The 26783-nt window shown below is 55.8% G+C and overlaps 2 protein-coding genes and 2 long non-coding RNA genes across 8 annotated transcripts in view; 2 read left to right on the top strand and 2 right to left on the bottom strand.

Moving 5' to 3' along the window:
- The window catches only part of Flna (filamin A), a 26610-nt gene extending 15095 nt beyond the window's left edge, over nucleotides 1-11515 (bottom strand). For 2 of the 4 annotated variants that reach the window (XM_046452803.2, XM_046452783.2), the window contains exons 1-14: nucleotides 10774-10909; nucleotides 7414-7902; nucleotides 4161-4409; nucleotides 3975-4072; nucleotides 3736-3883; nucleotides 2649-2767; nucleotides 2476-2553; nucleotides 2221-2383; nucleotides 1937-2137; nucleotides 1229-1366; nucleotides 1022-1145; nucleotides 708-844; nucleotides 413-606; nucleotides 73-186 (exon numbers count right to left, since the gene is read on the bottom strand). In XM_046452803.2, coding sequence (XP_046308759.1) covers nucleotides 73-186; nucleotides 413-606; nucleotides 708-844; nucleotides 1022-1145; nucleotides 1229-1366; nucleotides 1937-2137; nucleotides 2221-2383; nucleotides 2476-2553; nucleotides 2649-2767; nucleotides 3736-3883; nucleotides 3975-4072; nucleotides 4161-4409; nucleotides 7414-7786 — 2136 coding nt within the window. In that variant the 5' untranslated portion in view covers nucleotides 7787-7902; nucleotides 10774-10909. Of the gene's footprint in view, nucleotides 1-72; nucleotides 187-412; nucleotides 607-707; nucleotides 845-1021; nucleotides 1146-1228; nucleotides 1367-1936; nucleotides 2138-2220; nucleotides 2384-2475; nucleotides 2554-2648; nucleotides 2768-3735; nucleotides 3884-3974; nucleotides 4073-4160; nucleotides 4410-7413; nucleotides 7907-10773; nucleotides 10910-11143 lie in introns of those variants that run through there. The other 2 variants (XM_046452794.2, XM_058582397.1) reach the window with 2 other exon arrangements.
- LOC131424509 (uncharacterized) lies at nucleotides 7881-12509 on the top strand. The gene is made up of 2 exons (XR_009227674.1): nucleotides 7881-10024; nucleotides 10522-12509. It is a non-coding gene; the product is annotated as an uncharacterized LOC131424509 (long non-coding RNA).
- A 2832-nt stretch (nucleotides 12510-15341) lies between these two features.
- Nucleotides 15342-17846, top strand: Emd (emerin). The gene is made up of 6 exons (XM_046452818.2): nucleotides 15342-15592; nucleotides 15787-15894; nucleotides 16052-16129; nucleotides 16301-16434; nucleotides 16973-17022; nucleotides 17106-17846. The coding sequence occupies exons 1-6, from the start codon at nucleotides 15511-15513 to the stop codon at nucleotides 17434-17436; spliced, it is 783 nt and encodes a 260-aa protein (XP_046308774.1). The 5' UTR covers nucleotides 15342-15510; the 3' UTR covers nucleotides 17437-17846.
- LOC131424508 (uncharacterized) lies at nucleotides 17484-24948 on the bottom strand. 2 transcript variants are annotated; one of them, XR_009227671.1, is made up of 2 exons: nucleotides 24603-24948; nucleotides 17484-24284 (listed from the first exon to the last, which is right to left on the bottom strand). It is a non-coding gene; the product is annotated as an uncharacterized LOC131424508 (long non-coding RNA). The 2 variants fall into 2 exon arrangements; XR_009227670.1 differs by having other exon boundaries at nucleotides 17484-24401.
- Nucleotides 24949-26783: the final 1835 nt, after the last annotated feature.

The following is a 26783-nucleotide window of genomic DNA, read 5'->3' on the forward strand; positions in this document are numbered from 1 at the left end:
GCAGGCAGCCTGCTGGTCAGTGCTCAGGCTTAGGTGCCTGCCTACCCTGCCCAAACGCAAAGGGCATCGCACCTGGACTTGGACCCGGAGAGGGGCCTTCCCGCCATGTTTAGCATCTACTGTGAACTCTGCTGGTTTGTTGACAGCTACACCAGTCTTCTCCAAGCCAGGCCCACGTGCCTTCACCTGGTAAGAGAACACCCAAGTTTCAGGGAACCAAGTCAAGGCCACCAAACCACAAGCCAGGCATGGCAGCTGGGGATAGCGTGCCAGGAGCATGGTGTTGGATATACCAGTTTAGGACCTGGGCTCAGGACCCCAGCCTGGTTGACAAAACAGGGATGTGCCCACCCCCAGTGGGCTTCCTAAGCAAAGGCAGGAGAGACTCAGGCCAGTGCTGCACGCCCTTTACCCTGTCTGGGTGAAAGTCCTGGGGTGCATCACGGATGTCAGCCATGAAGGGACTGAGGCGGATGTCCTCGCTGTTACACAGCACGTGCACAGCATACTCGCCAGCCTCTTGGGGCCAGTAGCGCACATCACAGGAGCCATCACCTTTGTCATCACATTCAATCTTGGCCTGTGATGGACCTTCCACGGAGAAACCTGACAACAACCATCAGTCCCATTGATGTCCTGGAGACTCAGGGTGGGCTGCCCTTGCCATCCTCCACCCACAGGGGCCCACACTGAAGCCTCCAACTTACCCAGGGTGCCCACGTCGTCCCCAATTGCCTCTACCACGAAGTCTGCTGACTTGCCAACGACACCGCCCTCTAGCCCAGGACCCCAGGCCCGCACCTTCTGATTGCCACATTCAGTGCCCACCTTCACCTCGAAGGGACTGCAAATGGGAGAGCCACTTAGGGGAGCACTGAGAGGCACCATCCTACAGAAGAGCCATCCCATGTCCAGCAACGTGGGCTAGGCAAGAAGACCAGTTTGGTCCCCCATTGTCAGACAGTGAGACAGAAGACTTAGAAAATTCTGGTTGGTGGGGAAGAGTGCCTGGGAGCCTCACCTGCGCCCAATGTTCTGGCCACCCCATGTGATGGTGACAGTGTAGGTGCCAGGGGCTGTGGGGTAATACTCAAAGCCATAAACGCCATCCCCTAGGTCCTTCTGCTTCACACGTTCCTCTCCCTCTGCCAAGATAAGGAGGGCCTCAGGACTGCCTAGCAGTGACCCTGAAGGCTACTGCCACCCATCCCAACCTCAACCAACTTACTGGGGCCCTTCACAGTGACCTTCAGCTCCCCGCTGCCAGCACCCTTCGTGTATACCTTGAAGTCAGCTGTCTCCTTCACCCGCACACCCTTAGGCTGGAGGCCTCGGCCAACAGCCCGACAGGCAGCTGGATTACAGGCTGTGGGTAGAGGAACTGGCTGAGCTGCTGGGAGCTAGAGCGGGGTGTCCCCTTACCCGCCCCAGCCTCCCACAGGACCAGGCTATTGGGATTGGAGGGTCCCTAAAAGCTTGGCCCAACAGGCTAGTGAGGCACATGCAAGTAAGAACTGGAAGGGGTTGTGACCCCAGGACCTGTGTACCAAACCAAGACATGACAGGCTTCCTCCCACCTGCTGACCCCAGCCCACAGACATCCACCCAACCCTCCCCTCCAAGAGGAAGATGGATCTAAGTACCGTTGACCCTGTGGGCAGAGCAGAGAGCAGCAGGTTTCTAGACAGCTGGAGCGAGCTCTTCCGAAGGTAAAAGCATGGAGAGGAGAGACGGAGAAGGGCAAGAAGAAGAGGAGGAGGAAGGAGGGCCCCAGCAAGGGAGGAAAGACAGCACGTGCCCAGATAGTGGAAGCTCAGAGACTAGGGGTGCCCAGGCAGGGGCTGGAGAGGGACTGCACCAAAGGGCTCCCCCTCCCACACGAGGCCCAGGCAGCAACACCACAGTGGGGGCAGGGGGTGGCCAGGGCTGGGCCTACCTTGACCAACAGTGACAGTGTAGGGGCTGCGAGGGATGGGTACTCCGGCAAAGGTGATGTGCACTGTGTGGACGCCCTCCATGGTCGGTTGGTAGCTGCAGCGGTACGTGCTATCACCCCGGGCCTCCAGCTGAGGCTCCACTGTGCCTTTCTGTCCTGCAGGGTCCTGGATCACAACCTCCACCTCACCCGTGCCAGCTCCTGTCACAAGGCATAGGCTTAGGTCCCAGGCTCCAGCACAGCTCTCCTCTCAGGCTGCCTGGGCTTCAATAGCCTTCCCTCACCTGCCGTAAAGATCTCAAAGTAGGTGGTCTTGTTGGCGATGTTGCCACTGGGCTCCAGGCCAGGGCCCTGGGCAGTCACTTTGCTGGCATCACCTTGTGACTTGTCCACATACACCTCAAAGGGGCTCTTGGCAATATGCTGGCCAGCAAAGAGCACAGTCACCTATTCCCAGGAGGAGTGAGCCATGAGGGCAGGGACAGGAACCTCTAGTCACTGCCCATGGCCACCACTCTCCCTGCCAGCTGAAAGCTCACCTTATGAGTCCCTGTCACTTTGGGGATATACCACACAGAGAAGGTACGGTTCTTGTCATTATTGGCAGTCACCTTTGCCTGCAGTAGGAAGGAGTCCCCCCATGAGCCTTTGTTAAGAGCAGCCCCTCCAGAAGGGAGCACAGCAGGGCCCTCCCCTACTAGTATAACCCTACTTCTTCCTGGTGTCCAGCAGGGTCTTCCACATACACCAACACCTCTCCCTGGCCAGCACTCCGGGTCTCCACAGTGAACTCTGCCCGCTTCTTCACCATGTTGCCTGTGGGCTCAATGCCTGTCAGAGAAAGGTGAGCAAGTCACAGGCAAGCTACAAGAGCCACAGCCTTATGTCTTTACCCCCTGTCCCCTATCCAATGCTAAGGCAGGCAAGCTGAGCCTCTAGCCCTTCAGGAGTATCAGGAACACAGTGTTAGAGCCCTGATCCCTCTGCAGGCTCAGTGCCCCTCCCTGCCAGCCTGCGAGTCAGGCACGTTCCAAACTGGGCAAGTTTGTTCAGCATAAACCCAGCACAATGAGTCTGGCCTCAGGACCCAGCCATGCTCTTGCTGCAGAGGCAGGCCCATGCCTGTTTTCTGGAAGGCTCAGGTTTGCTGCACCAGTGTGATTGCCCAACTCTTTCCCTGGGCTGTGGTTCATCTCCCAATCATAGAGAAGGGGCCCACTGGGTCCTCTCTCCCTGGGGAAGTTTCCCCACAGCCTTGTGTGACTTGAGGAACTTCCTAGCACTCTCTTGTCAGTTGCCTTGTTCTAACCAATCCTGATCCATTCCCATCAGATTTTTTTTTTTTTTTGTACTTGGGATTGAACCCAGGGGTGCTTAACCATTGAGTCACATCTCCAGCCTTTTTATTTTTTATTTAAAGACAAGGTCTCACTGAGTTGCTTATGGCTTCCCTAAGTTGCTGAGGCTGGCTTTGAACTTGTGATCCTCCTGCCTCAGCCTTCCAAGTCACTGGGATTACAGGAGTGTGCCACCTCACCCAGATAAGAATTTTTTTTTTAAAAAAAAAATGGAACACATCAGAAATGTGCGTGTCATCCTTGTGTTGATCTCCATATCATCTCAATTTTACTATCTCTGCTACCAAAGCAAGCACTCCCATCTGACTTGTTTGAGTGGTACTAGCTGTTACTTCACCCAAAACTCCTTGGGTCCTCCAGGTTCTGACAATATAGTATGTATGGGGAGGATGTTGGTACACCACAACAACCCTAGGCACTCCCCTGGCCAGGATCTCTCACCTGGCCCGTAGGCTCGGGCTTTCTTTGGGTTCAGTTTTGGCCGCAGGGGAGCCCCTGGCTTCAGCTTGGCTTTAGGGAACTGGGACAGGTAAGTCATGACAGAGTGCTCATCCACATTGGGGTCCACAATCTCCTCAGGAGTGATCACCTGTCACAAGCAAAAAACAGGAGCCATTGGAGCACTCCTCACTGCAAACAGGTCCCCCATAGCCTCCAATAGGGCCAGGCAGGGAGCATACCTGAGGGATGCCCAGCCAGTCATCAGCTTGCTGCATGGCCTCTCGTGCGTTGTTGACAGGCTTACTGGCATCCCAGGAGTCCCAGTCAGGACAAAGGCCTGTGACACAATGAAGATTGTACTTTGAGTCGGGGGGAGCTACAGAACTACCTTCCAGATGTCCCACAGACAGCCCGATCCCCCTCACCTGGAGCACAGCTATCGACAAGGGCACCCAGGGCCCGGCCACTCTGCCAGTCCCTACTGAAGTTGGTGATGGGCAGCTGTGGCAGCTTGTTCTGGATCCAGCCTAGGAGCCTCTGCTTGGGTGTCTGCTTTTTGGCTTCCTCATCCTCCTCCTCATCCCACATAGGCATGGAGATAGAGTAGTGCAGAATCAGGGTCCAGATGAGGCCCAAGATCAGCTTCAGGTTTCCATCCACAATGGCCTTGCTGTCTATGGGGTAGAGAAGTGGCAGTACTGGGCAGCTTCCCCATGGCCTTGAGGGAAAGTGCCCTCGGACAAGGAGTCAGGTCACTCCCTGGTGGTAGGGCCAGGGTCTCATAGCACATGGAGGCACAGGGAAGAGGCCCTGTCCCAGCTAGGGATGGGATATCAAGCAAACTTTGTCCAGAGGCTCTCTGTGGTATCAGAGGTGAAGACTTCTGGGGGAGAGGGAAGATACCCATAAACACACAAGGAAAATAGGAGGACATTTCCAGAAACCTCAGGGCCCAGAAGAAGTGCAGAAGACTGTCCCAGCCTGCAGACAGGTCCAGGGAAAGCCTCTCAAAAGGTAACTGGAGGATGATGGAGATGAACACTTTGTAGCTGCCAAGATGGAAACCTGTCCCTATCTCCAAGGATCTCTGGAAACTGGGAGGTGTAGCCCAGCCCTAGCTGGTCTAGAAACCAGGGCCCCTGACCTCAAACTGGGCTGGGGCTGAGGAAGAGGAAGGCTAGGTTGGCAAAGAATGGTTGAGAAATACAATTGCTACCCCAGGGTGGATGGGTGGTGGGTGTGAGGCAGGGGAAGTAGAGGCATTGGGCAAGGACCCTTGGGTGATGGGGTGTGAGCCCCACCCTCTCCACATCCTTGTCCCCTCAGTCACACTAGAAGTCAGGAGGTGGCAGAAGGCTAGAGCACTGCCTTGGGGGAGGTGTCAGGGCTCAAAGGAACCAGGGGTTGGGCCACATGGTCCTGACTCACTAGGGCCCACAGAAATCTTCCGGGGTGACAGAGCAGGAAACATTGTAGAGGTCCCCCTTATCCAGCTGGAGAAGGAGAAGGGTGAGGCTGGGTGAGCCTGGCTCTGCTGCACAGGCCTCTGCTTAGGAGCTTGGGTGGTAGAGGCTTTGGGTGGGGTCCCTGTGTCCTGCTGCCTCAGCAGAACCTGCTCAGCTGCCACCCATCACCCGCCCTACTTGCCACCTAACGGACTCAACTCAAGGACTCAAGCGGGCACCATGCTCACCACAGGGGAAGTGGTTAGGGTAGGCACCCTACACCCCCAACATCACCATGGCAACTGCTCTGGGCCCCACCCAAGGCCACCTCTGGGTCTCAGCCTCCTCAAGGGTGGGTGGCTCTGGGTGGAGCAGGCTTTCTGAGATCTCATCTTTGGAAACCCTACTGGCCTCCCTTATAATCACAGGATACTTATCTAGTGAGTCAACTGTGGGGGTACTGTGAGAAGGGAATGAGCACCATCAAAAGGGCCATCAATGGCAGGTGGCTTGTCAGTCAGGATGAAAGTACCTGCAACACCAGCTGAGCTTCTCAAAGCAGAGTGCCCCCACCCCTGCTGTTCCCAGATGGTCCTGACCCCTCAGAGTTATCTTTTACTGTCCCCAAATTGTAGGAGGAGGGATCAGAGAAAACCAAGGATGCAAGGCGCAGAGTAGTGGGGGACTTCCTGGGTCCAGCACAAGAGCCCTCAGGGGGCTGGAGGCCTTTAGTGGCCTCCAACAGGAAGGGCAAGGCCAGGCCCACCAGCCCTCACAGATAGGGCCGGACCCTCCCATGGTCCTCATCAAGTGGGCCAATGCCACCCCCTCCCCCTGCCCAGAGGGAGGGAAGGACCAGGGCCCAGGGCTGGGAGACTGCCCGGTTAAATGGCCCCGCCCCATCCCACCCCCTTTCCCCAGCCCCGGGGCCAGCCGGCCCCCTCCCTCCCCTAATCACTGCTGCTTTCCAACATTTTTTTGCCTTATATGGCAAAGCTCTGGGAACTAGGCCTGCTCCAGCCAGCTCACAAGAAGGAGGGGAGAAGGGAGGAGGGAGGAGACCCCCCCCAAAGAGCTGGGGTGTGGCTTGCCTCCCCACATCCGGTTGCCCCCGCCCCCCAGGACTCAGAAATGACTCAGCTTGGCTAGACTGAGGCTGGAACTGGGGGGTGGGCCTCCCAATGTGGAATGGCATTCCAAAGAAAGAAGTTCAGCTCTGGGGACCTGCCCCTGAGTGGTCAGGAGAACCAAGTTGTGGTACCTCAATTTCTTGGGCTCAGCATTACCATTCTTGGGCCATAAAGACAACTGGAAGCCCTCTTTCATTCTTGAAGAAAAGAAGGTTCATCTCCCTTCTACTCTCCCTGTTCTACATTTCCTCAAGTCACCAGTTCTGTTGCCTCTCATTGAGCAACTCCTATTATGAGAAAGACCTGAGATGCTTCAGTAGGCCTGGCCAATGCCAGTCTCTCCAGTCCAATGACATGGACACTGTGCTGGTAGTGAGCCTACTGCACACTGGAACAACTTTTAACCAACTCCTGTATTCTAGATGCAGAAAACCAAGGCTGACATAGAAGCAAGTGTTACCAATGATGAACAGTAAAGTTAGTGACTACAAGCCAGGTCTCTTCACTTAACCACACCCAACTCACTTTGGGTGCAGTCTTGCTAGTCATGCTTCTCTCTGGTCCCCAAGCTCCCTGGGGGAGATATAACAGGGGGATTGAAACCACTTTCAATGAGGAGGGGTCGTCTTTCAGGGACAGAAGCCAGGAAAGCCCTAGACAATAGGACCAACAAGCTCCAATTCCTACTTTAGAACCACAGAGGCACCTGAAAGCCAGAGGGCCCTTTCTAAACTGCTGTAGGGGGTGAGCCTGGATCTCCCCCTCCTCGGGGATGGGGCATGTCCTCAGGGACAGGAGCCGGGTCAGTGACCGCCCCCCCAGGCCCAGTACCAGCGCGGGAGCAGCAGTGGGGGCGCGGCCTGTGGAGGATGTGAGCTCAGCCTGGGCGCGGGCCAGCGGGGGCGCGTAGCGGTTCGCACGCTCAGCGGGCCAGCCCGCGCCTTTGTTCTTGAGGCCCGCGCTTAAAGGGATGGCCCAGAGGCCCAAGGGACTGTGCGACGGCCGCGAGGGAAACTAGGAGGGGTCAGCCCAGGGGGGATGGGTGGACGCTCAGAGCACCCGCCCTCACCCACGCGGCGCCAGGGAGCAGCCCGCGAGCTCACCGATGGACACTAGCTTGATGCTCTCTCGATCCAGGAACTCGAGCGCCACCGATACGTTTTCGAGCTGCATCTGGCGGAAGGTGGGTCGCTGGTTGTGCTTGCGGTGCATCTTCTTCTGGCTGAGTACTTCAAGCAGTGCGATGAGCCTCAGTCCGTCACTCAGGTCTGTCTGCAGGTTGGCGATGCGCTTGCTCACGCACTTGAGGTGTTCGTTGCACCAGCGAGTGAATGTGTTCTGTTGGATCTTCTTCCATGGTGCGTCCTCCGCTAAATCCTTCTCGGTGGCTGGCATCTCGGCGTCCCGCGTATCGGCACCGCCGCCCGGAGCCGCGCCCGATGCGCTCTGGCCGGATCGGGAGTGGGAGCTACTCATTTTGAGGCGCGAGGAGCTGGGGGGGCGGTGCTGAAGCCTCTGCGAGGGGACGGCCCTTTAATTAAAGTTGCAGGCACTTATGCGCGTGAGAGGCGAGGCAGAGAACAGAGGTTGTGCTGCGGAGAGAGCGAGCCCTTTAAATGCGGGTAGAAGGCGGAGCCTGAGGTGGGGCTTCCGTGGGGCGGTTACTCTGGGTGGAGCTTCGGAGCCGCGCCCGCCCCGCCCGTCGGAATGCCCCCATGAAGCCCCCCACTGCAGCCGTAATGACCCGAATCCCCGCTCTTAGGGCCCAGAAGGGGGCCAGGAGGCTCCCAGGCCCCGCTGCCTCTGCGCTAGCGCTTCAGGAAACACACCCTGGAGGGACAAAAGGCTTATGAGTATCTGGCGCTTGGATGACCGCTAGGATCCAGCCGACACGCCCTTACAAGGGACTTTCCTTCCTCAAGGCCCCTACGGGGGTTGGGGTGGAGAGGATGGGGTCCCTGAGTCACTTAGGTTCCACCCCTTCCCCGCACCCCGCCACTCTCTGTCACCCCCACCCCGGGCTGCAGGGCTTAGGGTCACCCGGCCGCACCCTGCTCAGCAGCAGTGGAAAGTGCCCAACGTTAAGAGTGAGCCCTTCGTGAGCGCCGGGCACGCCTGAGCGCTTCGTGTGAGCAAGGCCAAGAAAGCCGCTGCCTAGCAGGGCCGCGACCCTACGCGGTCCCCTCGCAGATCCCTGGCCCCTGGCGGGCCCTCTCAATCTGCTAGGCCTTCGCCTGCGCACCTGAGCCGGCTGGTTCCCACCACCTCCCTGCCTGCTCTCTCGCTCCACCGCTCTACCCGGGAGGAAATGGGGCACTGGGCCAGGAGGCCACCAGCACTCTAGGAGCAGCAGCCTTCGAAGGGGCCCAGGCGTGCCAATGGGCACGGGCAGAGGGTGCCATGTGATGCGTGCAACAGCATGTTCCCGCCTAACACCACCATAAAGTCCACCTGGGGCCCTGGGGGCAGTTGCCTCTCTTGGTCTAATGGCCCCTGAATTCGGTGTTACCAGGGGTGACCAGGTCACTGGGAGGTGTAGAGGGGGCTTGAGGACAGAGGGCCAGGAAATCAAGGGGAGTGAATAGGGGTTGCCAATTCTTGCTTAGGAGCCTGGGCTGTTTTCCCAGAGTACTATGAGACTATTTATTGAAAGTTAATTTTCTGGTACATATTCCAGAGATGGTACAGAGATCAGCAAAAACACAGAGTAGAAGCACAGGTATAGAAGACACTGCAACCCTCTTCAGTCATGAGATGTCAACCTACCTATGGCTTCTTCTCCAGGGTGGACTCTGTCCCTCCCAGTCCTCTGTGCCTCCCCTCTCCAGAATGTTTCCTTCTTTTTTCCCCAGAAGGTAAATCCTTGTCCATACTGCTGAATTCTAGTAATAATTAATTAATTTATCTTCTGAAGACCAGTGGGAGAAGGAGTCAGTCATCATGTCATGCCCAAATATGGATGACTCTCCTTGGCTTTGGGTGTCTGCATGCCTGTGGAGAGACTGTGATCTCAGTGGGTATCTCCCTTGCCTCCAAGCTTTGAGGCTGCCTGTAACTCCACTGGTTTTCCTACTAGTGGGTGGTAGGGGGCGAAATGGCATTTTTCAGTAGTGAGGCCCACCCCTGCACTCTCCCCTCTCTTGACCCCCATCTTTCATACACAGTGCACAAAATGCACCAGAGTGTCTAAGAGCTGAGGGCTGAGGGGTGGTGACAGAAAGCCCCTAAAAATTCCACCCCAGTGGAAAGGAAATATCCAGAGATGGAATTACATCAATAATTGATTCTCCACTAAGTACCATCCATCTGGGTCATCTGGGGTTCATTCCTTAATCGTCAGAGAATAAGAAAACTGAGTCATAGTTAACTATGGAGTGTGGAGGACATAGGACCACCACCAGATGTCGCCCCATCCTAAAGCCCCCAGATTGGGTAGCCCCAGGAAGCAAAAATTCAGAGCTTTCATATTTTCCCTTATTTGGAGTAGATTCTTGGATGTTAGACATGCCCCGCCCACTTCCCCACCCCTGGCCCACAGACCCCAGGCCAGGCCCTCCCACAAGGAACTATATCCCCAGTGCAAGGGGCTCTTCAGCTGGGATCCCCAAGAAGCCTTTTCTAGGCCTGTGTAGCCAGGGGGCGCCAGGAGGGAAGGAACTAGCAGATTGGTGAGGTGAGAAGACCCAGCTGGCAAGACAAGTCAAGATGTGACAGGTGAGGGCACCCATTTCCTAAGTTCCCACCTTGACTGTGCAGCCTGGAGCACACACAAATGGGCCTGCCAGAGGGTTTCACCTACTTTTCCTGGCCCTGGATGGCATGGGGATCTGGCGTTGTTGCTGCTTACATTCTTACTGGCGATGAATATCCCACTCAAGAGCCAACCTGGGACAGGGTCCAGGGCCCAGACAGGAAATCTAAGAGCCTGGCCAAACCCCACCACAGTCCCCTTGGAGTTCAGCAGCCCCTGAATCAGCTCCCCTGTGCCAAAAGAGGCTGGTACCTTGTGGACTTGTACCAGCAAGGGAATCGCCCCCGTTCCCCTTCAGTGTACTGTGAAATGTCTTTACAGGTAGCCACTCACCTCCCTTGCACACAAGGTCCTGATCTGGGGACCCTTTTTCCAGTCAGGGAGGTAATGATGGGTTCATGGGCACCCACACCTCCACCCATCTCTTGCCAAACGCTCAGAGACCCTCCCTCTCTCACAGAAGCCCTGTGTCCTTGGGCTCCCAGACTATGGGCACAGACATACGTTCGTGGGTAAATTTTGGAAGGCAGACTCTGGATACCCTTCCCAGATGCGTGGGACCTGAGCTCACCTATGCGAGTTGCACCTGCCCAGGATCTGGGCGTGCGCGAGCGCCTGCATTTTCCAGCCTCTCCGCACACTTTCGCCACCCACCCCAGCCCAGGAGCAGCGCTGCGACAGTCCGACGTGAAGCCTTCCACAGAGGACTCACCTGCTGTCCCCTGCCAGCGGCTGACAACCGCAGGGTGGCGCCCGGCTCGCCTTCGCGCCCGTGCCCGGCGCCTCAGGGCTCTACTGGCGTCCGCCGAGCGCCGCGCGCCTCCACGCGAATGGGCTGCCGCTGCCCGCCTTCTTGTTGGTCGCATCCCCGCCCCGCGCCCGCCCCGCGCCAGGCCGGCCCAGCCCGGCAAGCAAGCCTTAATTGGTAAAATCACCCAGAAGCCGGGGGCGGTGCGGGGGGCGCGCCATGAGCTCCAGAGCCCTGTTGCGCCTGGCGACGCCCACCCCCCACCCCCCCACCGGGATGAGCTCACCGCCCTGCTAGGGCCGCCAGGCCCTGGGGCCGGGGGGAGGGGGCTCACCTTCAGCGTCCGAAGGGCCTGCAGAGCTCTTCTCTAGGCCCAACTTCAACGAGGCTGGAAGGCTGAGTTTAGGGGGAATCCAAGCACTCCCCTACTGAAAAGGCCCAGCTCCAAGGCCACCTTCTCCAGAGAACCAACCAGTCAAGTCCTCTGTCTCTTCCCTAAACCTTGGCTGGCCACACAAGTCAGATCCTGCCCCCTAGGTGAGGGGCATCAGTAAGTATTCACTGAGCCTCTACCATGCTCCAGGCTCCAGTGTGGTGGACTACAGGGCACTGAGCCCTATGATGAGCAAGCCTCACTGGTTAGGCCCCTGCTGAGTACAGGCCTGACCTAGGAGCAAGCAGCACAGATGCACTGAACTCCTAATTCAATATGGTGCAGTCCCAAAGCCTGGAAGTGTGCAGTGGGGTACAGCCAAAGTGTCTGTGAACCTGGTGGGCACAGCCACACCCTAGCATTGCCAGGCTTCCTCTTCCTCTTCTACATGCCTGTTTCCTGGTAGCTTCAGATTCAGCTAAAATGTCACTTCCTAGGGGGAGGCCACAAAAACAATGTCATTTTGACATTTTGTCTGCAACAATCAATAGGAGCTACATTTTACATTCCTGAGCCAGTATACATACCTTTACACACACTTACACACATGTATGATTGAAACAAACATTTCATAAAATGAGACTTTCCCTTAGTATCTGCAGTGTACTCTATTTTCTATTCTATTTTATGAAAAAAAAATGAAACAAAGGAAGAGAAGAAGGAAAAAATAAAAGAAAGGAAAAAATTTTTAAAAAAAGAAGAAAGAAAAGAGTTTGGTTACATCTGCTAAGTGAATCTGGCAATCTTGTTTCACACAAACAGCAAGGTGCTGGTCGCCTTCCAGGCTTTCCCCATCTGCTGCTGCCTTTACTAGCTGTGCTGTCAATGCCATTTCACACCTTGACTCATTATGGGAGCCTCCCAACAGTGCCAGGTTCTCTAGCTGCTCCCTACATTGGAAGCCCCCACTGGGAAGGCCAGTGGATTAACTTCACTTACTAAACAAGGAGCCTGAGCTCAGGCCCCTGAGGTAGCTGCTGTGGAGTTCAAGGCTGTCCTTCCAGGAGGAAAAACCCACCTATCCAGAGGCATGGCAATCAGAGCCAGGGGTAGAATAGATGGGGGGAGTGCAAAAGAAGTGGTGGCTGTATGGTGAGTCTCAGGACCCCCATTACACTACCCTGTTTATCCTACCCTCCCCACACTGCACATGCTCTAAACACAAGCGGTTCTTTGCCTCAACTTCTTCCAGGTGTTGGGGGCACAAAGGTTCATATAGCACCAACTGTTTCCTGGTGAAGTTCATAATAAACTAAAAACATTTTCTCCTGTGTTGAAGAAATGTTTTCATGTAGACTTTTTTCCCCTATAACTAGAAATCTTCTTGGGATTGCAAGTTATACAACATACTGATTAAAAGTCATTTCTATGCTTAAGAGAAAAATTGTCTGCTTATTTTGACTTAGCATCTGCTGAACCCCAATGTCTACTCTCCATGCCCTTCCTAGGAAGAACTCCCCACAGGCACTTAGAATGCCTTTACATATCCTTCCAGCCTCTTTGATAACTTCTGCCTGAGAGAACTCTGAGACTAGGCCAGGTCAATGCCCAGATGACCATGGGGAAAATACTTCCATGAATGAATTGCTGCATTCAGGGCCCTTGGGCAAGACTCCCCTTACCCCAGGATCCTGATTAATTCTCTTTATGATGGGTGATACAGCCTATTAGCTATGTTGATCAAGGGCTTGCCTGGCTTCTAGTGGTCTGGAATGGAGCTGCACTGCCCTGGGGCTAGACTTAGGCTCCAGGTACCTACAGGGTGGGTACAGGGGGACCATCACAGTTCAGCTTCCTGATGCCATCTGTGGTGGGACCTCATGCTGCGGCAATGGGGGGCATACAAAGCACAGTGCTGAGGCAGGTGTGGGGGGGTGTTCCTTAGGGAAAAAGCAAACCTAGAATTCCTTGACCTCATAAGGAAACAGCTTGAATCTGTATGGGGAGGGTGGCAGGGGGAGGACTGAGCAAGCACTTGTATGCACAGATCTCTGGGAGAGAGGCCAGAACTGCAGAAGAAGGCTTGGAGACTTGCTGGGGAATCTGATTTTGCCAAAACTAAAAAAATCCATGCTGCTGAATGGCCCAGAGCTCACTCTGCCACCCCCCCACCCCCAGTCCCAGCCTCTGCTTTGAAAAAAAAGGAGCAGGCTTGCCAGGCTCGGTGTACACCATGTCTGTAGCCTATAATTCCAGCAGCTCTGGAGACTGAAGCAGGAGGACTTCGAGTTCAAAAAGGCCAGCCCCAGGGCTAGGGTTGTGGCTCAATGGTGGAGCATGTGCCCAGCATGTGTGAAGCACTGGGTTTGATCCTCAGCACCACATAAAAATACATAAATAAAACAAAAGTATTGTGTCCATCTACAACTCAAACAAGAAAAAAAAAAAAAGCCAGCCTCAGCAACTTAGTGAGGACTTAAACAACCTAGCAAGACTGTATCTCAAAATTAAAAAATTAAAAGGGCTGGGGATGTGGCTCAGTGGTTAAGTGCCCCTGGGTTCAGTCCCTAGTACCAAAAAGGAGAGAGAGAGAGAGAGAGAGAGAGAGAGAGAGAGAGAGAGAGAGAGAGAGGAGCTAAGGCTTTCCTATCTCTTAATGCCAGCACAGTGTCTTTGGGAACCCATATACCTCCTCCCACATTGCAGGGGAGAGTAAGGCCTTGTCTTTCCTCTAAAATTAAGAGAAGAGCAATTCTTTTTCCTTAATATCTTTGTGTTTGGTCAAAACAGAGCTTTGTCTCTTCAATACTGCCTGATTGTCCACCTCTACAAACCTCCATGGAAAATTGTCCTTTGACCCTCACCAGCTGGATCAGCCAGCTTGGACATGTCCAAAGCTCTCTTCTCTTCTTCCCCTGTCATCAGGCATCATCTAAGAGACCAGGCATCCTAAGCACCTCATCTCTTCATGCTCCCCCCAGCTCTAGGTCTGCCCAGTGAGAGCACCCTAGATGGCCCCACACTCCATCAACAGGCTTTGTTTAGAATATAACTGTCGCCATCTTTCCATTTTCCAACAGGCAGTTCTTTTCTGATCAAGGCCTTCGCCAACTGTCAGTTTAGGATTCTCAGCAAGTATTGGCAACCTTCCATGGTTTGCCACACCCCTGTGCCCTGCCTGGTCACCACTGCTACCATCGGATTCAGGGGCCATTAGACCAAGAGAGGCAACTGCCCCCAGGGCCCCAGGTGGACTTTATGGTGGTGTTAGGTGGGAACATGCTGTTGCACGCATCACATGGCACCCTCTGCCCGTGCCCATTGGCACGCCTGGGCCCCTTCGAAGGCTGCTGCTCCTAGAGTGCTGGTGGCCTCCTGGCCCAGTGCCCCATTTCCTCCCGGGTAGAGTGGTGGAGCGAGAGAGCAGGCAGGGAGGTGGTGGGAACCAGCCGGCTCAGGTGCGCAGGCGAAGGCCTAGCAGATTGAGAGGGCCCGCCAGGGGCCAGGGATCTGCGAGGGGACCGCGTAGGGTCGCGGCCCTGCTAGGCAGCGGCTTTCTTGGCCTTGCTCACACGAAGCGCTCAGGCGTGCCCGGCGCTCACGAAGGGCTCACTCTTAACGTTGGGCACTTTCCACTGCTGCTGAGCAGGGTGCGGCCGGGTGACCCTAAGCCCTGCAGCAGGGGACGGGGGACACGAGGTGAAGCCCTAGTGACAGGGATGAGAGCTACCATAAATGCTAGAGTTCGCCCACTCCCACATCCCAGCCGGTTTCTGCTGGTTTGGGTAGTGCAAGTCTGCCCCTCTTAAGCGCCTAACCCAAACGCGCCAGCGCGGTACATCTTGGCTGACTGCCAGCTCCTGCACCCCTGCCCCAGGAGCACAGCACCCGCCCTCACAGCTAGGTAGGTGTGGCTCCCTGCATGTCATGCCCTTGAGCTTCTTTGGCTCGCCTTCAGCCCCTGCCCCTCTTCTTGCTCTAGCCAATCCTGCACACTTTTGTGTTGTATCAGCTTGTAAGCTCCGCCCCCAGCGAGACGCTCCGCCCCCAGCGCGACGCCCCGCCGTGCCAACTCCCACAGCCAGACCGGTCTGCACCGGTTGCTCGGGTGGTTTGTCCCCGCCCCTCGCAGCGCGCAGAGCTTGTGAGGCCCGCCGCCGTGACGTGACCGTGACGCAGGCGTGCAGCAAGCGCGGCCGCTCCCGAGGCGCCTGGCGCTGCCCCTGCCCCTGCCCCGCTCCTAGGCAGCGGTTGCTTGGCCTGTGTAGTCAGGCCTGGGCAGCACCTAGGCCTTCACTACTCGTCTTCCGGTGCCGGCCGCGCCCGCCATGGACGACTACGCGGTTTTGTCGGACACCGAGCTGGCCGCAGTACTGCGCCAGTACAACATCCCGCACGGGCCCGTCGTGGGTACGCGGCGGCGGGTGGCGCGCGGGACCTCTCCCGGGACCCCGCGCTCCGCCTGGCGCCCCCACCGACCCCTTCCTTCCCCTCGGGTTCCCTCCCCGCCTTCCTTCACCCCCCCGCGCTCTCCGCATGGCCTTCCCTGGGCTCACGCTCTGCGCCCCGCACTCCTGACCGCTCCACGCCCCGTGTCTGGCCAGGCTCCACTCGAAAGCTCTACGAAAAGAAAATCTTCGAGTATGAGACCCAGAGGCGGAGGCTCTCGCCTCCCAACTCGTCTTCCTCCTCATTCTCCTATCGTTTCTCGGGTGAGATCCTCTGTCTCAGAGCCCTGCTGACTACTCCTGGGGACCGGACTTGGGCAACCGGGAGGACGGGGTCGTGAGACTGTGGCAGGGGCACTAGACTAGAGGGAGAAGGAAGGGAAGCCTGGGGGCAAATGGTCCTGTTCCCTTCTCAATTCAGACTTGGATTCAGCATCCATGGACTCGGATATGTATGATCTGCCCAAGAAAGAGGATGCCTTACTTTACCAAAGCAAGGGTAAGACGGGTGGGGCGAGTGCCTTAACACCTTCACCCCACCCTGTCTAGCACTCCTGAGTAACCCTAGAGGGGAGGAACTGGTGCAGGCCCCCAAATGGGATTCAGATTAGGACCATCCGCACAGGTGGAGGACATCACTGTCTCTTCCAACACTGTTTCCCTTCCCAAGGCTATAATGATGACTACTATGAGGAGAGTTACTTGACCACCAGGACCTACGGAGAACCTGAGTCTCTGGGCACTTCCAAGGGCTTCCTCCAACCAGTAACTTCACTCTCAGATGCTGACACCTTCCACCACCAGGTGAGCTAGTTGTCAAGCACACCTTGGGTGCAGCCTGAGGTGATCATAACTGGGTTTGGACAAATCCAGGAAGCTGATGGGTGCAAATGGGAGCTCCTAATCCTCCAGAGAGGGTTAGGGTCAGGGTCAGCCTACAGCTGTTTGCACATCCCCAGAACAGTACTTTGCACAAACTATTTGATTAGGGCCAGGATGTGTAGTTCAGTGAAGAGCACTTGCTTAAGGTTCCATGCCCAGTACTCCAAATAAACAATAAAATGCATTTCATTAGAGCATATGAGGCATGACCTGCACCCTGGTATGACTCTAGGTTCAAACTTTCTGAGAATCCTAGGGAACAAAGGAGGGCACTGTGGCACAGGCAGCTGGGATAGTCACTAAGTGGCAAGGCCTTGCACAGAAAAGGCAAGGAACCCCCAGTGGTTCTGGAGGAAGCAGGTGTCTGGCTTTGAAGTGATGGTCAGGAACGTTTAGACTAATGGATATGTCAGGGTCAGTCCCTGCCAGCCAGTGCCCTAACCCCAACTCTGTTCTGTAGGTGCGTGATGACAATCTTTTCTCTTCTTCTGAAGAGGAGGGCAAGGATAGGTGAGTACTGGGAAGGTCTAGAGACAGGAGCAGTCTCTAGACCGAGGCTCTCTTGGCCTACCTGCTCCCTTCTTTTGCTACAGGGAACGCCCTGTATATGGCCGGGACAGCACCTACCAGAGCATCGCACACTACCGTCCTGTTTCCAACGTCTCCAGGAGCTCCCTGGGCCTATCCTATTATCCTACAACCTCCACCTCTTCTGTGTCTTCATCTTCTTCTCCCACCCCTTCATGGCTTGCTCGCCGTGCCATCCGACCAGAAAAGCAGGCCCCTGTGGCTGATCTAGGCCAGGATAGACAGGTCCCACTCTGGGGCCAGCTGCTGCTCTTCCTTGTGTTTGCTGCCTTCCTGCTCTTTGTTTACTACTACATGCAGGCCGAGGAAGGCAACCCCTTCTGGATGGATCCCTGAGTCTTGATTTCTAAGCCAGCTCTTCTTGGAAGTCCTGGCTGACTGCCTTAGCAGTGTTTGCTGGGGGTGGGGGTGGGGCTTTTCTGTGTGTTCTAGCTTGGGGGTGTTGGGCCTAGCCCAGGGCAGTGTTTCCCCCCACCCCACCCCCTGCCTCATCCTGCCAGGGAGGCAGCAGACTTGGGCCCTCCACAGCTGATTAGGCCTGGGTGTGCCTTCCTCTGGAGCCTTCTGGCCCTGCTTGCCTCTAATCCTTAGGGCCCAGGAGAGCAAGAGCTCATTCCTCCAGAGGAGAATAAAATTGTTGTCATGCATGCCTCCTGTTCATTGTCACCTTGTCGGGGAGATTATCCAAAGGCTTCCCTGACTTTGTTTTCAGTGGATACATAATAAAAAGACTTGTTTATTTTTAACTTGTTGGTTTTTCCTACTGAGGGAGAAGTTGGGCTCCCATGACATAAGGGCTCTAGAACTTGGGTTTGAAGGATTACTATCTGGCTTTGCCTGTTTGGTTCTGCATTTTTGTTTTGGGGAAGTGATCAAATGCTACCCATAGATATGTACGTTTGTGTTTTGTGGGTTTTATTCCCTCATTACCCAAATCACTTGTAACTACCTATAAAAGTGACAATCATCCAACGAACTACATGAGAACCCACTTGAAATGTGGGTAAAACTGCATGTATAACATTGTCCACAGGTGTTTTCAACAGGAAAAGCTGACACCAGACAACCTCAGCATCTGAGGGCCCAGGGATGGAAAGGTCGGTTGTGGGTCATTCCTCAGCTTCTGAGATTGTTGCTGCTTTAATGACAAGGTGGGGAAGCTCCAAAGACTGCAGTGTTCCGTCATCTGTGGATAATCAAATTCTTCACCTGTCTGTATTCCTACTTAGTTCCCAGGTTTTTTGTCCTTACTGTATATTTTATAATATCAACATTTACTTGTATTTTTATTTACTTTGGTACCAGGGATTGAACTCAGGAGCACTTAAGCACTGAGCCACATCCCCAGCTCTTTATTTTTTGATTCAAGGTCTCACTAAGTTACTGAGGCTGGCTTTGAACTTGTGATCCTCCTGCCTCAGCCTCCTGAACTGCTGGTATTACAGGCATGTGCAACCATGTCCAGCTTACATGTATTTTTGAAAGGTGATAAACCAGGGGTGGTGGCACACGTCTGTAATCCTAGTGGCTCCAGAGGCTGAGGTAGAAGGATCATGAGTTCAAAGCCAGCCTCAGCAATTCAGTGAGACCATCTCTAAATAAATTATAAAAAAGGGCTGGGGATGTGGCTCAGTGGCTAAATGCCCCCAGGTTCAATCCCTGGTACCAAAAAAAAAAAAAAGTTGTTAAAAACTCAGGATAGAATGCAATATCCATGTTATGCCTTGCATGTCTGGCTTCACACTGCTAGCAGAGGGCAGGAAAGAAGAGGCCCAGCCAGGGATGGGGCCCATGCTTCAGTGATCTGCTCCTTTGCTGCAAGTGGTGGGACTCAACCGGGCATAGTAACCATGCAGAGCCTGCACATGCAAGGGCTCATGGCTATGGCCACATGATGAGTTTAGCAGAGCAAATAACCCTCACAGTGGTTCCTGACCATTTCTCATTGCTGCATCATAGACTCCCACAATGTTGTGATCCCAAAAGTAATACATGGTTCTTGTACATTTAAAATGTAAAGGAGCCAGGCATAGTGGCACACACCTATAATCCGAGTGGCTTGGGAGGCCAACACAGGAGAATCACAAGTTCAAAGCCAGCAACAGTGAAGCACTAAGCAACTCAAGTGAGACCCTGTCTCTAAAATACAAAATAGGGCTAGGAATGTGGCTCAGTGGTTGAGTACTCCCAAGTTCAATCCCTGGTACTAAAATAAATAAATAAATACACACACACACACACACACATATTCAAGCACATTGAGAGGAAGAAGTGACTCACTGCTCAGGATTGTTGTGTTGGACTGGAGCCCTGCTGGGGATTGGGTAGAAGCAGGTGAGACCAATGGGAACCTATGTGGAACCTGGGGTAGTGGCAAGGTTGACATCCCCAAACCTTTGAAGAGTTAGCTGTTGTGGAGAGAAGGAACAGCACAAGAGTAACAGGAGCTGGGCCTGGAAAATCCCAAGAATAGGGGAAGAGATATGGAGACTTTGGGGACAAAATGGCCCACTAGGTCTTGAGTACTGAATCTGTTGCAGGTGAGGAGGACAGAGTAGGAGGCTGGGTATAATTGATCACTATGGTGTCTGGCATGTCAGAAGAGAGGGAAGAAAGTAAACGGTGACCACTCATGTGTTATCTCCCCCACTTCATTCATTCATTCTACAAGGGCTGCCAGTTCCATCCGTGTAGTGCCAAGGACCTGAGAAACTAGAGGGCTCCCTAGGGCTCTGGGCCTTCCCCAGGACTCAATGCCAGTCATTGAGTTCCTGAGCTTCATTGGACTTCTGAGGTCTCCCATTTGGGCTTGGCTTCCATTGCCCAGGGCTCTTCAGGGCTCTGGGGTCCCAAACTCTGTAATTGCACCCAATCCTCGGCAAAAGGGTGGAACCCCCAAAGGGTTACCTGAGTGCTCCAGACATCATCCAAGTGCTCTGGGGACCTCAACCCCAATGCTTATGAAGGCTCTGTGAGCTGAGGGAACTAGGGGACTCCACCTAAAACTCTGGATAGTTCTGGGGCACCTCCCCTAAGATCTCTGAGGGGCTACTCCAGGCACATCCCAAAAGTTCCCAAAGATCTTGCAATTTCCCTGCAGGGCTCCTGAAAATTTCAGTGTCTTCACTCATTCCACTGCTCTCCACTTCCATAGGGATCCAGCAGATGTTGGGACACAGAAGGGGACAGCACCTATCCATGGCCTCAGTGAGAGGCTGTGCTAGCTGCTGTCCAGTCTAAACTCTTACCATTTGCTAGCATGTGGGTGCAACCTATGGCAGTGCTGCTTGCCCAGAGAGATATCTTACCTTCATGCTAGCACCTGCTGGGCCAGGAAAGAGTCTTAATAGTTGATGGGGGAGACGGTGACTGGAACAGGAGGATGGGGAAGGATACCTGGGGGAGCACCGAAGCAGGACAAGACCAAAATTGTACTCCTAAGGAGGAACCTCTACCCCAGACACATGGACAAGAACAGGGGATGCAACAGGAAAGGCAAAGATGTCCAAGGTTTGCCTAACTACAAGAAACAACAGAGCCAGAAACAAGCAAGGAAGACGCTTGCTGGGCGAGGCTGACACCAGTGTCCCCTGCATGAGGAGAGTACCAGGGGTCAGAGCCTGTGGCTCTCAATAAAATGAGACACTCCCCAGTGCCAAGGGAACAAAGGGAAGACAACAGCACTTCATTCTTTTATTCATTTCCACCTGGGGTGGGACTGCTCACTAGGCTCCAGTTCACCAGTCCCAAGAAGATACCACCCTAGAGGCTGGCAGGAAACTATTGGATAAAACCAGAACCTCAGCCCAGCCCTGCTACTACTCCTACTGTGATCAATGGCAGGGGTGGGGTAGGGAAGGTATCCCACACTCCAGAAGCCTCTAGAAGCTGCCCAAACGGAGAGGCCAGGGACCAGCAGAACCACGTACAGAGAGATCCATTGCCACCTAGGGGATGAGAGGTCCTCCTCAGGAATGTCCTTCCCCCTCCAGCCCTGGTGTCCCCAGGACACTACACCATGGAGCCACACCAAACCTATTACCTCCTCCCAGCACCGGCACTGACCCCACCTCAAGGAGACAACCCTGCTTTGCATCCTCTCAGGGCCTGAGCCAAGGAACATGCCAAGCTGAGCAGGGCTAAACCAGAACTCCCCAATCTCCCCTCCACATCACTTCTGGAGGGTAAAGACACAGGGCTAAAAGACACAGGGGAAAAGAAGAAAATGCCAAACTAGGTGGCAGGGGCCAAGGGGGTGGAATATGCCCCTGGTGACAGGAGACAGGCCAGTCCAGGCAGTGAGCTAGAAGAGGCCACCAGGGCAAGGAGGCAGGAGGGACACAGACTGGAGACCCGTCCTGGCCAGGGGCCTCCCAGGGGAGGGCAGGTAGATGGGAACCCCCGTGTGCAGGCCCCATCCTGATTGTGAGCCAGCCACACCGAGGAAATCCAGGAGGACCCACTGGGCATGCTAGGAGGAGGCAGGCAGGGCTCAAAGGCCCAGCCACCTTGGGCACAGAGCCCAAGAGGTGGTGGCCCAGCCCCAGCACACCCCTTGTCTGGGCCTGCTGGCAAACAGATGCCAGGAGCAGAAGGGAGCCAGCCCAGAAGAGAGAGTCCCAGGGCCCATTCTCCAGCTGTGACCAGGGCACTAGGTCTCCCTAGGGACAGGAGTGGAGGCCCCTGACTAAAGATGGCTCCAGAGGCCCTGGATACAGGTGCCAAGGGGGCAGGCATGCTGCTCCCAAGAGGTCCCTGGGTTCAATCTAGAGTTGGGGGCCCATGGGGACAGCTGCTGGTGACCCCACAGGTCTGGAGCACAGGCTATGATACTCTAGGGAAGCTCCTCCAGGATCCTTAAGGGGGGCAGGGCAGTAGGGTGAGGAGGCGGCAGCTTTAGGCTAAGTCAGGGTGAGCTGTGCGCATCAGGACGGGGTCTGGCTCTCCCCTCTGCACAGCGGGCTGCTAAGAGCCCGTCCCCCACCCCCTGCAAGGGTGTAGGGCAGCTGGGGTTGGGAAGATGTGGCTCCAACCAGGCTCCCTGAGATCATCCCAGGCAGAGGAATCAAAGCTTCTCCCCGTTTCTCCCTGCAGAGCCGCAAAGGATGGGAAAGCTGGCTCCATTCTCTCAGAGGCTAGAGGGATGGACAGGACAGCAAGTACACAGATGACTCCAGAGTGTGGGTGTGCACAGAGTTGACTCCAGAGTGTGCGTGTGCAGAGCCGACCCCAGAGTGTGCGTGTGCACAGAGCCGAGCGTGTCCTCCTGAGGAGCCCCAGGACCCTTAGCCCGACATCTTGGCTGAGGGGCTGTCCCCATATGCCAAGAACACATCTGCAGGCTGGGGTTACAGCTTAGTGGTAGAGCGCCTGCCTAGCACATGTGAGGCACTGGGTTTGATCCTCAGCACCACATAAAAATAAATTTAAAAACTTATTAAAAAGAAAAGAAAAAAAAAAAGAACACATCCACACAAGAAGGGCCCACCTTGAGGTCCAGATGTGCAAGGCAGCTGGGGAAAGCGCCAGGAGCTGTTTGCCAGGGTCCGGGTGCTGCCCAGCGGTGACAGCCCACAGCAAAAGCACTCACCACCAGGGAAGCTCACTGACAGATTCAGAGCCACCAGGAGCACCATGGAGAAGTCTCCACCGAGTGCAGACCAGGAAGGATGAGGCACCAACGGCCTCCTTCAGGCCAGAGGGAAGTTTCTTCCCTGTGTCTCACCTCATCCCTCAGCGTCCCCACCTCCCAGGCTGCCAACTGCCCCAACTGAGATGCCAGTGCCCAGGACCTGGGCAACGTGAGGCAGTCGCCTAGGAAAGGGACTTTTGTGCCTGCGCCATGACGAGGCACACACCTCTCCACTCCTGGGCACCTGCCCTTCATGGTTCCTTCTGGGGTGGAGGCAGAGGAGAGGCCCAGCCTGCTGCAGAAAAGTCACCCATACCTCATGCAGAGCTTCGCCAGCCCCTGGGTGGGACATTGCAGGTGGCGGGGAGTGTCCAGCCCCCCAGGCTTGGAGGGGATTCCTGGGATGCTGAACAAGTTGCTGTGACAAGAAAGGACCTCCTGAGCCTGTCATCAGGACAAACTGCAGGGACAGGATTTACCCAGCTCGGCGGGCACAAGCTCCATGAGCATGGGCCAGAGAGCACACACAGAAGGTCTGAGGGTCACACACACCAGGCTCTCCAGGGCACATCCTCCTTCCTTGTTGGGGTTGTCTGTGTTTTAATTTGCGATGACTCAAAGATGGGAAAGCCACTCAATCTGGGTCCTGAGGCTGGGCTTACACCTGGGACACATTCCAGAGTTGGACCTGCTTAGGACCTGGAGTGGCACATGCAAGTCCCTGAGCCAAGGTGCCCGCCAGCAGCCACCTTGTGCCTTATAGTGCCAGGTGGGAACAACCTCTTTCCTTGCATACATTCTCCTGTCCTGCACTGATCCTGGTTTGACCTATGAGACCAATTAAAAAACGACAGCAGGGGTGAAGGGCATCAGGGGATGAGGTCCTAAGAAGACTGTGGCTTGGCCTTGGGGTGCTCCCTCCTGCCCTCTCCCTCCCCATCTCTCTGATCCCTGGCTCTGCGAAAGCTCTGGCCTGAGCAGCCCTAGGGAGAGGCCCTGCAGGGAGGCATTAAAGGCCCCCTGCTAACCCCAGCTGACAGCACCTCCATGCCACCACCACCACCACCACCACCAAGACCCACACCCAAGAGACCTGAGCCAGAGCCAAACTCCAGGGGGCCCCCTGACCTGGGACATAAAAGCCAGATGCACAGGGTTTTAACTGGGGGAGCTTGCCCAGTTAGCCCAAGGCAAAGAAACCCCAGAAACCATTAGGAAAAGCCTGGGAATTGCAATGATACGAAGACTAAAATTTTCTACTTGACCCCCAACAACTTCTCAAACCAGTGTGTGAAAGACTTGACAGAGTGGCGAAAGCGAGCTTCAAGATGTGATCGAGGGCTCCTGTGTTACCAGGTAGAGACCTGGAGCCAACCAACAAGCAAAAAGGCAGATGACCAAGTAGCAATAGGGACAGAGGAGAGGAACGGAAACGCAAAGGGCTTCCACACCGGGCAAGCGACTCTATTGGAGACCGTGGGCTTCCAAGACTGCTGTTTCGCTCAGCGCTCAGTGCTCAGCTAGGTGACTAAACTACAGGCAGCCCCTGGACCTGCAGGAAGACCAACCAGGGCAGTGTGGTGGAGCCCAGCAGTCTTCGGGGTGGGTGTCCGTGCCCCACGCCGCGGGAAGGCCTGTGCAGCAACACCCAGAAGCTGGGAGGCTCCGCCTGCCAGGGAAGGAAGGCGGCAACCAGCCTTTCCAGGCTCCTTAGTGGGAACCAGTTCGGCAGGTGTTCCCAGGCACGCTGCAGCGTGGGAAGCACGTGGGAAGCACGGGGGGAGGGGCGGGGGGAGCGGCGGGGGGAGCGGCGGAGGGAGGGCGGGTTCCCGTTTGCAGGGCTTTCTCTGCGGGGCTCACCTTGACCTACCTCCCCAGGAAGTGAGAGGGCCCCAGCCGGTGCCCAACCACTGGTCGTCCTGGCGCACAACAGGAATCCCCCGTGGCAGACCACCCTGTCGAGTGACACTGGGAGACTGTCACCTTCCTGCGTCCCCATCTCCAGAAGCGTGGACACACGCCTCTGACAGGCGCCACGTCCTCCCGCGACCAGGCTGCCCGCTCCGCCCTACTGTGCACAGCACCCTGTGTGCAGGAGGAGGGGGCGTCCGTGCTTGGCAGCGAACCCGCCCAGAGACAGGCTCAGGAGCATTCGGCGAACGCGGCGGGCTGGGATAGAGAGGGGCCGCCACACGTCGGGGCCCCGGGGCCGTGAAGCTCACCACAGGCGGCGCCAGAGAGCTCGGGCCCGAGTGGGCGGGGCCCGAGGTGGGGCGGCCGTGCTACCCCGCCAGCCCCCGTGAGGTCGCCAGTTCTCCTTCCCCGTCTCCCAATCTCCCTGGGAGCGCTACGAATCCGTCCCGGACCTTCTAGAAGGCCGCGCTGACCCTCAGAACGGGGACCTGTGGGGGAACGGGACGGGCGGGCTCATCGCGGCCCATGGGCTCCCGGGCCCCGGATCCCGCGAGCAGGGAGGCTTCCCCTCGGCTCCTTCCGCAGGGACGGTCTAGGCGCCCGGGTCGTAGGGGAAGGGGGGCCTGGGAGCCGCAGGCGCGGGAACATCACCGCGCCACGCCCCTCACCCCCGCCGCCTCACGCCACTTCTGCTGCCCCACCCACCGGAAGGTCCCTCCCGGCCTCCTGCCCTACCATTCCGGCTAGCTTCACCAATAAGGAAGCTCAGTTCGAAAGGGCGTCCCGCCCCCCTGCCTGTGACGGACGGCTCTTCTGCTCAATGGAGTCCACCCCGTCGCGTTCGCGCTCCCACAGGCGGGGCTGTAGTGCGTTGGGGCTGTTTTGTGCTTGGGGCTGGAGCTGAGTGCGGCTGCGCTGCTCTCCCTTGCGCACCTAACGCTGCAGGGCCGTCTTTGGGTTCTGCGCTAGGACTTCCGAATTCTTGATTCACCGGAAGTTGCCTAGCACACCCAGGAGGCGGGTGACTCTTCCCCGCAGTTCCCCCAGCCTGGGCATCTTGCCCGACAGTGATGCAGCCTCAGAAGCCTGAGGAAGCCGCGCCGGGTATCGCTCCTGTGCGGGCGTGGGGCGCTGGGCCAGTCCAGTCGTCCATTGCCCAAGTTCCTCTCACCACTACCCCAGCCAGGACACAGCCCCCAGCCGCTGACCTTTAAAAGACCCCCTCTTCCCGCCTAGTCCGTGGCAACCAGTAATCTTGTTCCCCATGTATACAATTTCGTCCCCGGAAGAGTGTTGCGTCAACCTAACCACATGTGCAGCCTGCAACAGCTTCTGGGTGGGCTGGTGTTCGCGCAGCCTGATTCTCTGCAGAACCTTGGGAATTATTGCGTGCGCCAGGAATTCTCCCTCTTACTGCTATGCAATAGTCCACGCTGCGGTTCAAAGGGCATCCGTGCCCTTATTTCAAAGGATGTCACCCCTCATCCTTCAAGACCAGCTGGTGGTTTAAATCCCCACCAGCACTACCAGAGGATTCTCTTATCCCCAAAGCTCACTCGCTACAGGTTTGCCATTCTGCCCGTGTAAGGTACTATCCTATTGTGTTGGATTTTGCATTTTCCTGCTCCACGCTGAGCACGCTCCCTCATCCTAAATTCATCCCCCATCTGGGCTTCTGAGTCAGGGAACTAACTGCCCGTGCCCTGAGGGTGCCTGTCACATGCTGTGGCTGGGGTACTTATCTTGGCATGAAAAACCAGCCTCTACCTCAGAGCAAAGCCTGTCCAAGGAAGGGACGTGACCTTTGTCCTTGGAAAGACCCACAGAGCACTCTTAGGCACATTTCCACCCTGCTAAGTGGTTTATCTACAAATAACAGGAGAGATCTGCTGCCCCAGGTGTCCCTGACCCAGTCAGGCTAGGTGGGGACCCATAGCAACCCCCTAGCAGCCACCAATCAGCATGAGACAGGGAAATACCTGGGATGCCAGACGACCCTCCCAGTAGTTTATGGTGATCCATAATGTGTTGGGAAACTGTGTAGTTCAGCACGAACACCAATCAGTTCAAACGAATCCCCCTCTCGTAGTAATCAATCACCCCTACCCAACTTGTTCCCGCCAGTGAATGTGCTAAT

This window comes from Marmota monax, unplaced genomic scaffold, assembly GCF_021218885.2.
Source record: "Marmota monax isolate L192 unplaced genomic scaffold, Marmota_monax_Labrador192_F-V1.1 WCK01_AAM20220418_F8-fsc00142, whole genome shotgun sequence".
Taxonomy (NCBI): domain Eukaryota; kingdom Metazoa; phylum Chordata; class Mammalia; order Rodentia; family Sciuridae; genus Marmota; species Marmota monax.

What these genes read in the sequence shown, in the direction of transcription:
- Emd (XM_046452818.2), top strand. Translation starts at nt 15,511, where the DNA reads ATGGACGACTACGCGGTTTTGTCGGACACCGAGCTGGCCGCAGTACTG. An exon ending in ATTCTCCTATCGTTTCTCGG is followed by an intron (nt 15,895 to 16,051) that starts GTGAGATCCTCT and finishes TTCTCAATTCAG; the next exon opens with ACTTGGATTCAGCATCCATG. An exon ending in CTTACTTTACCAAAGCAAGG is followed by an intron (nt 16,130 to 16,300) that starts GTAAGACGGGTG and finishes TCCCTTCCCAAG; the next exon opens with GCTATAATGATGACTACTAT.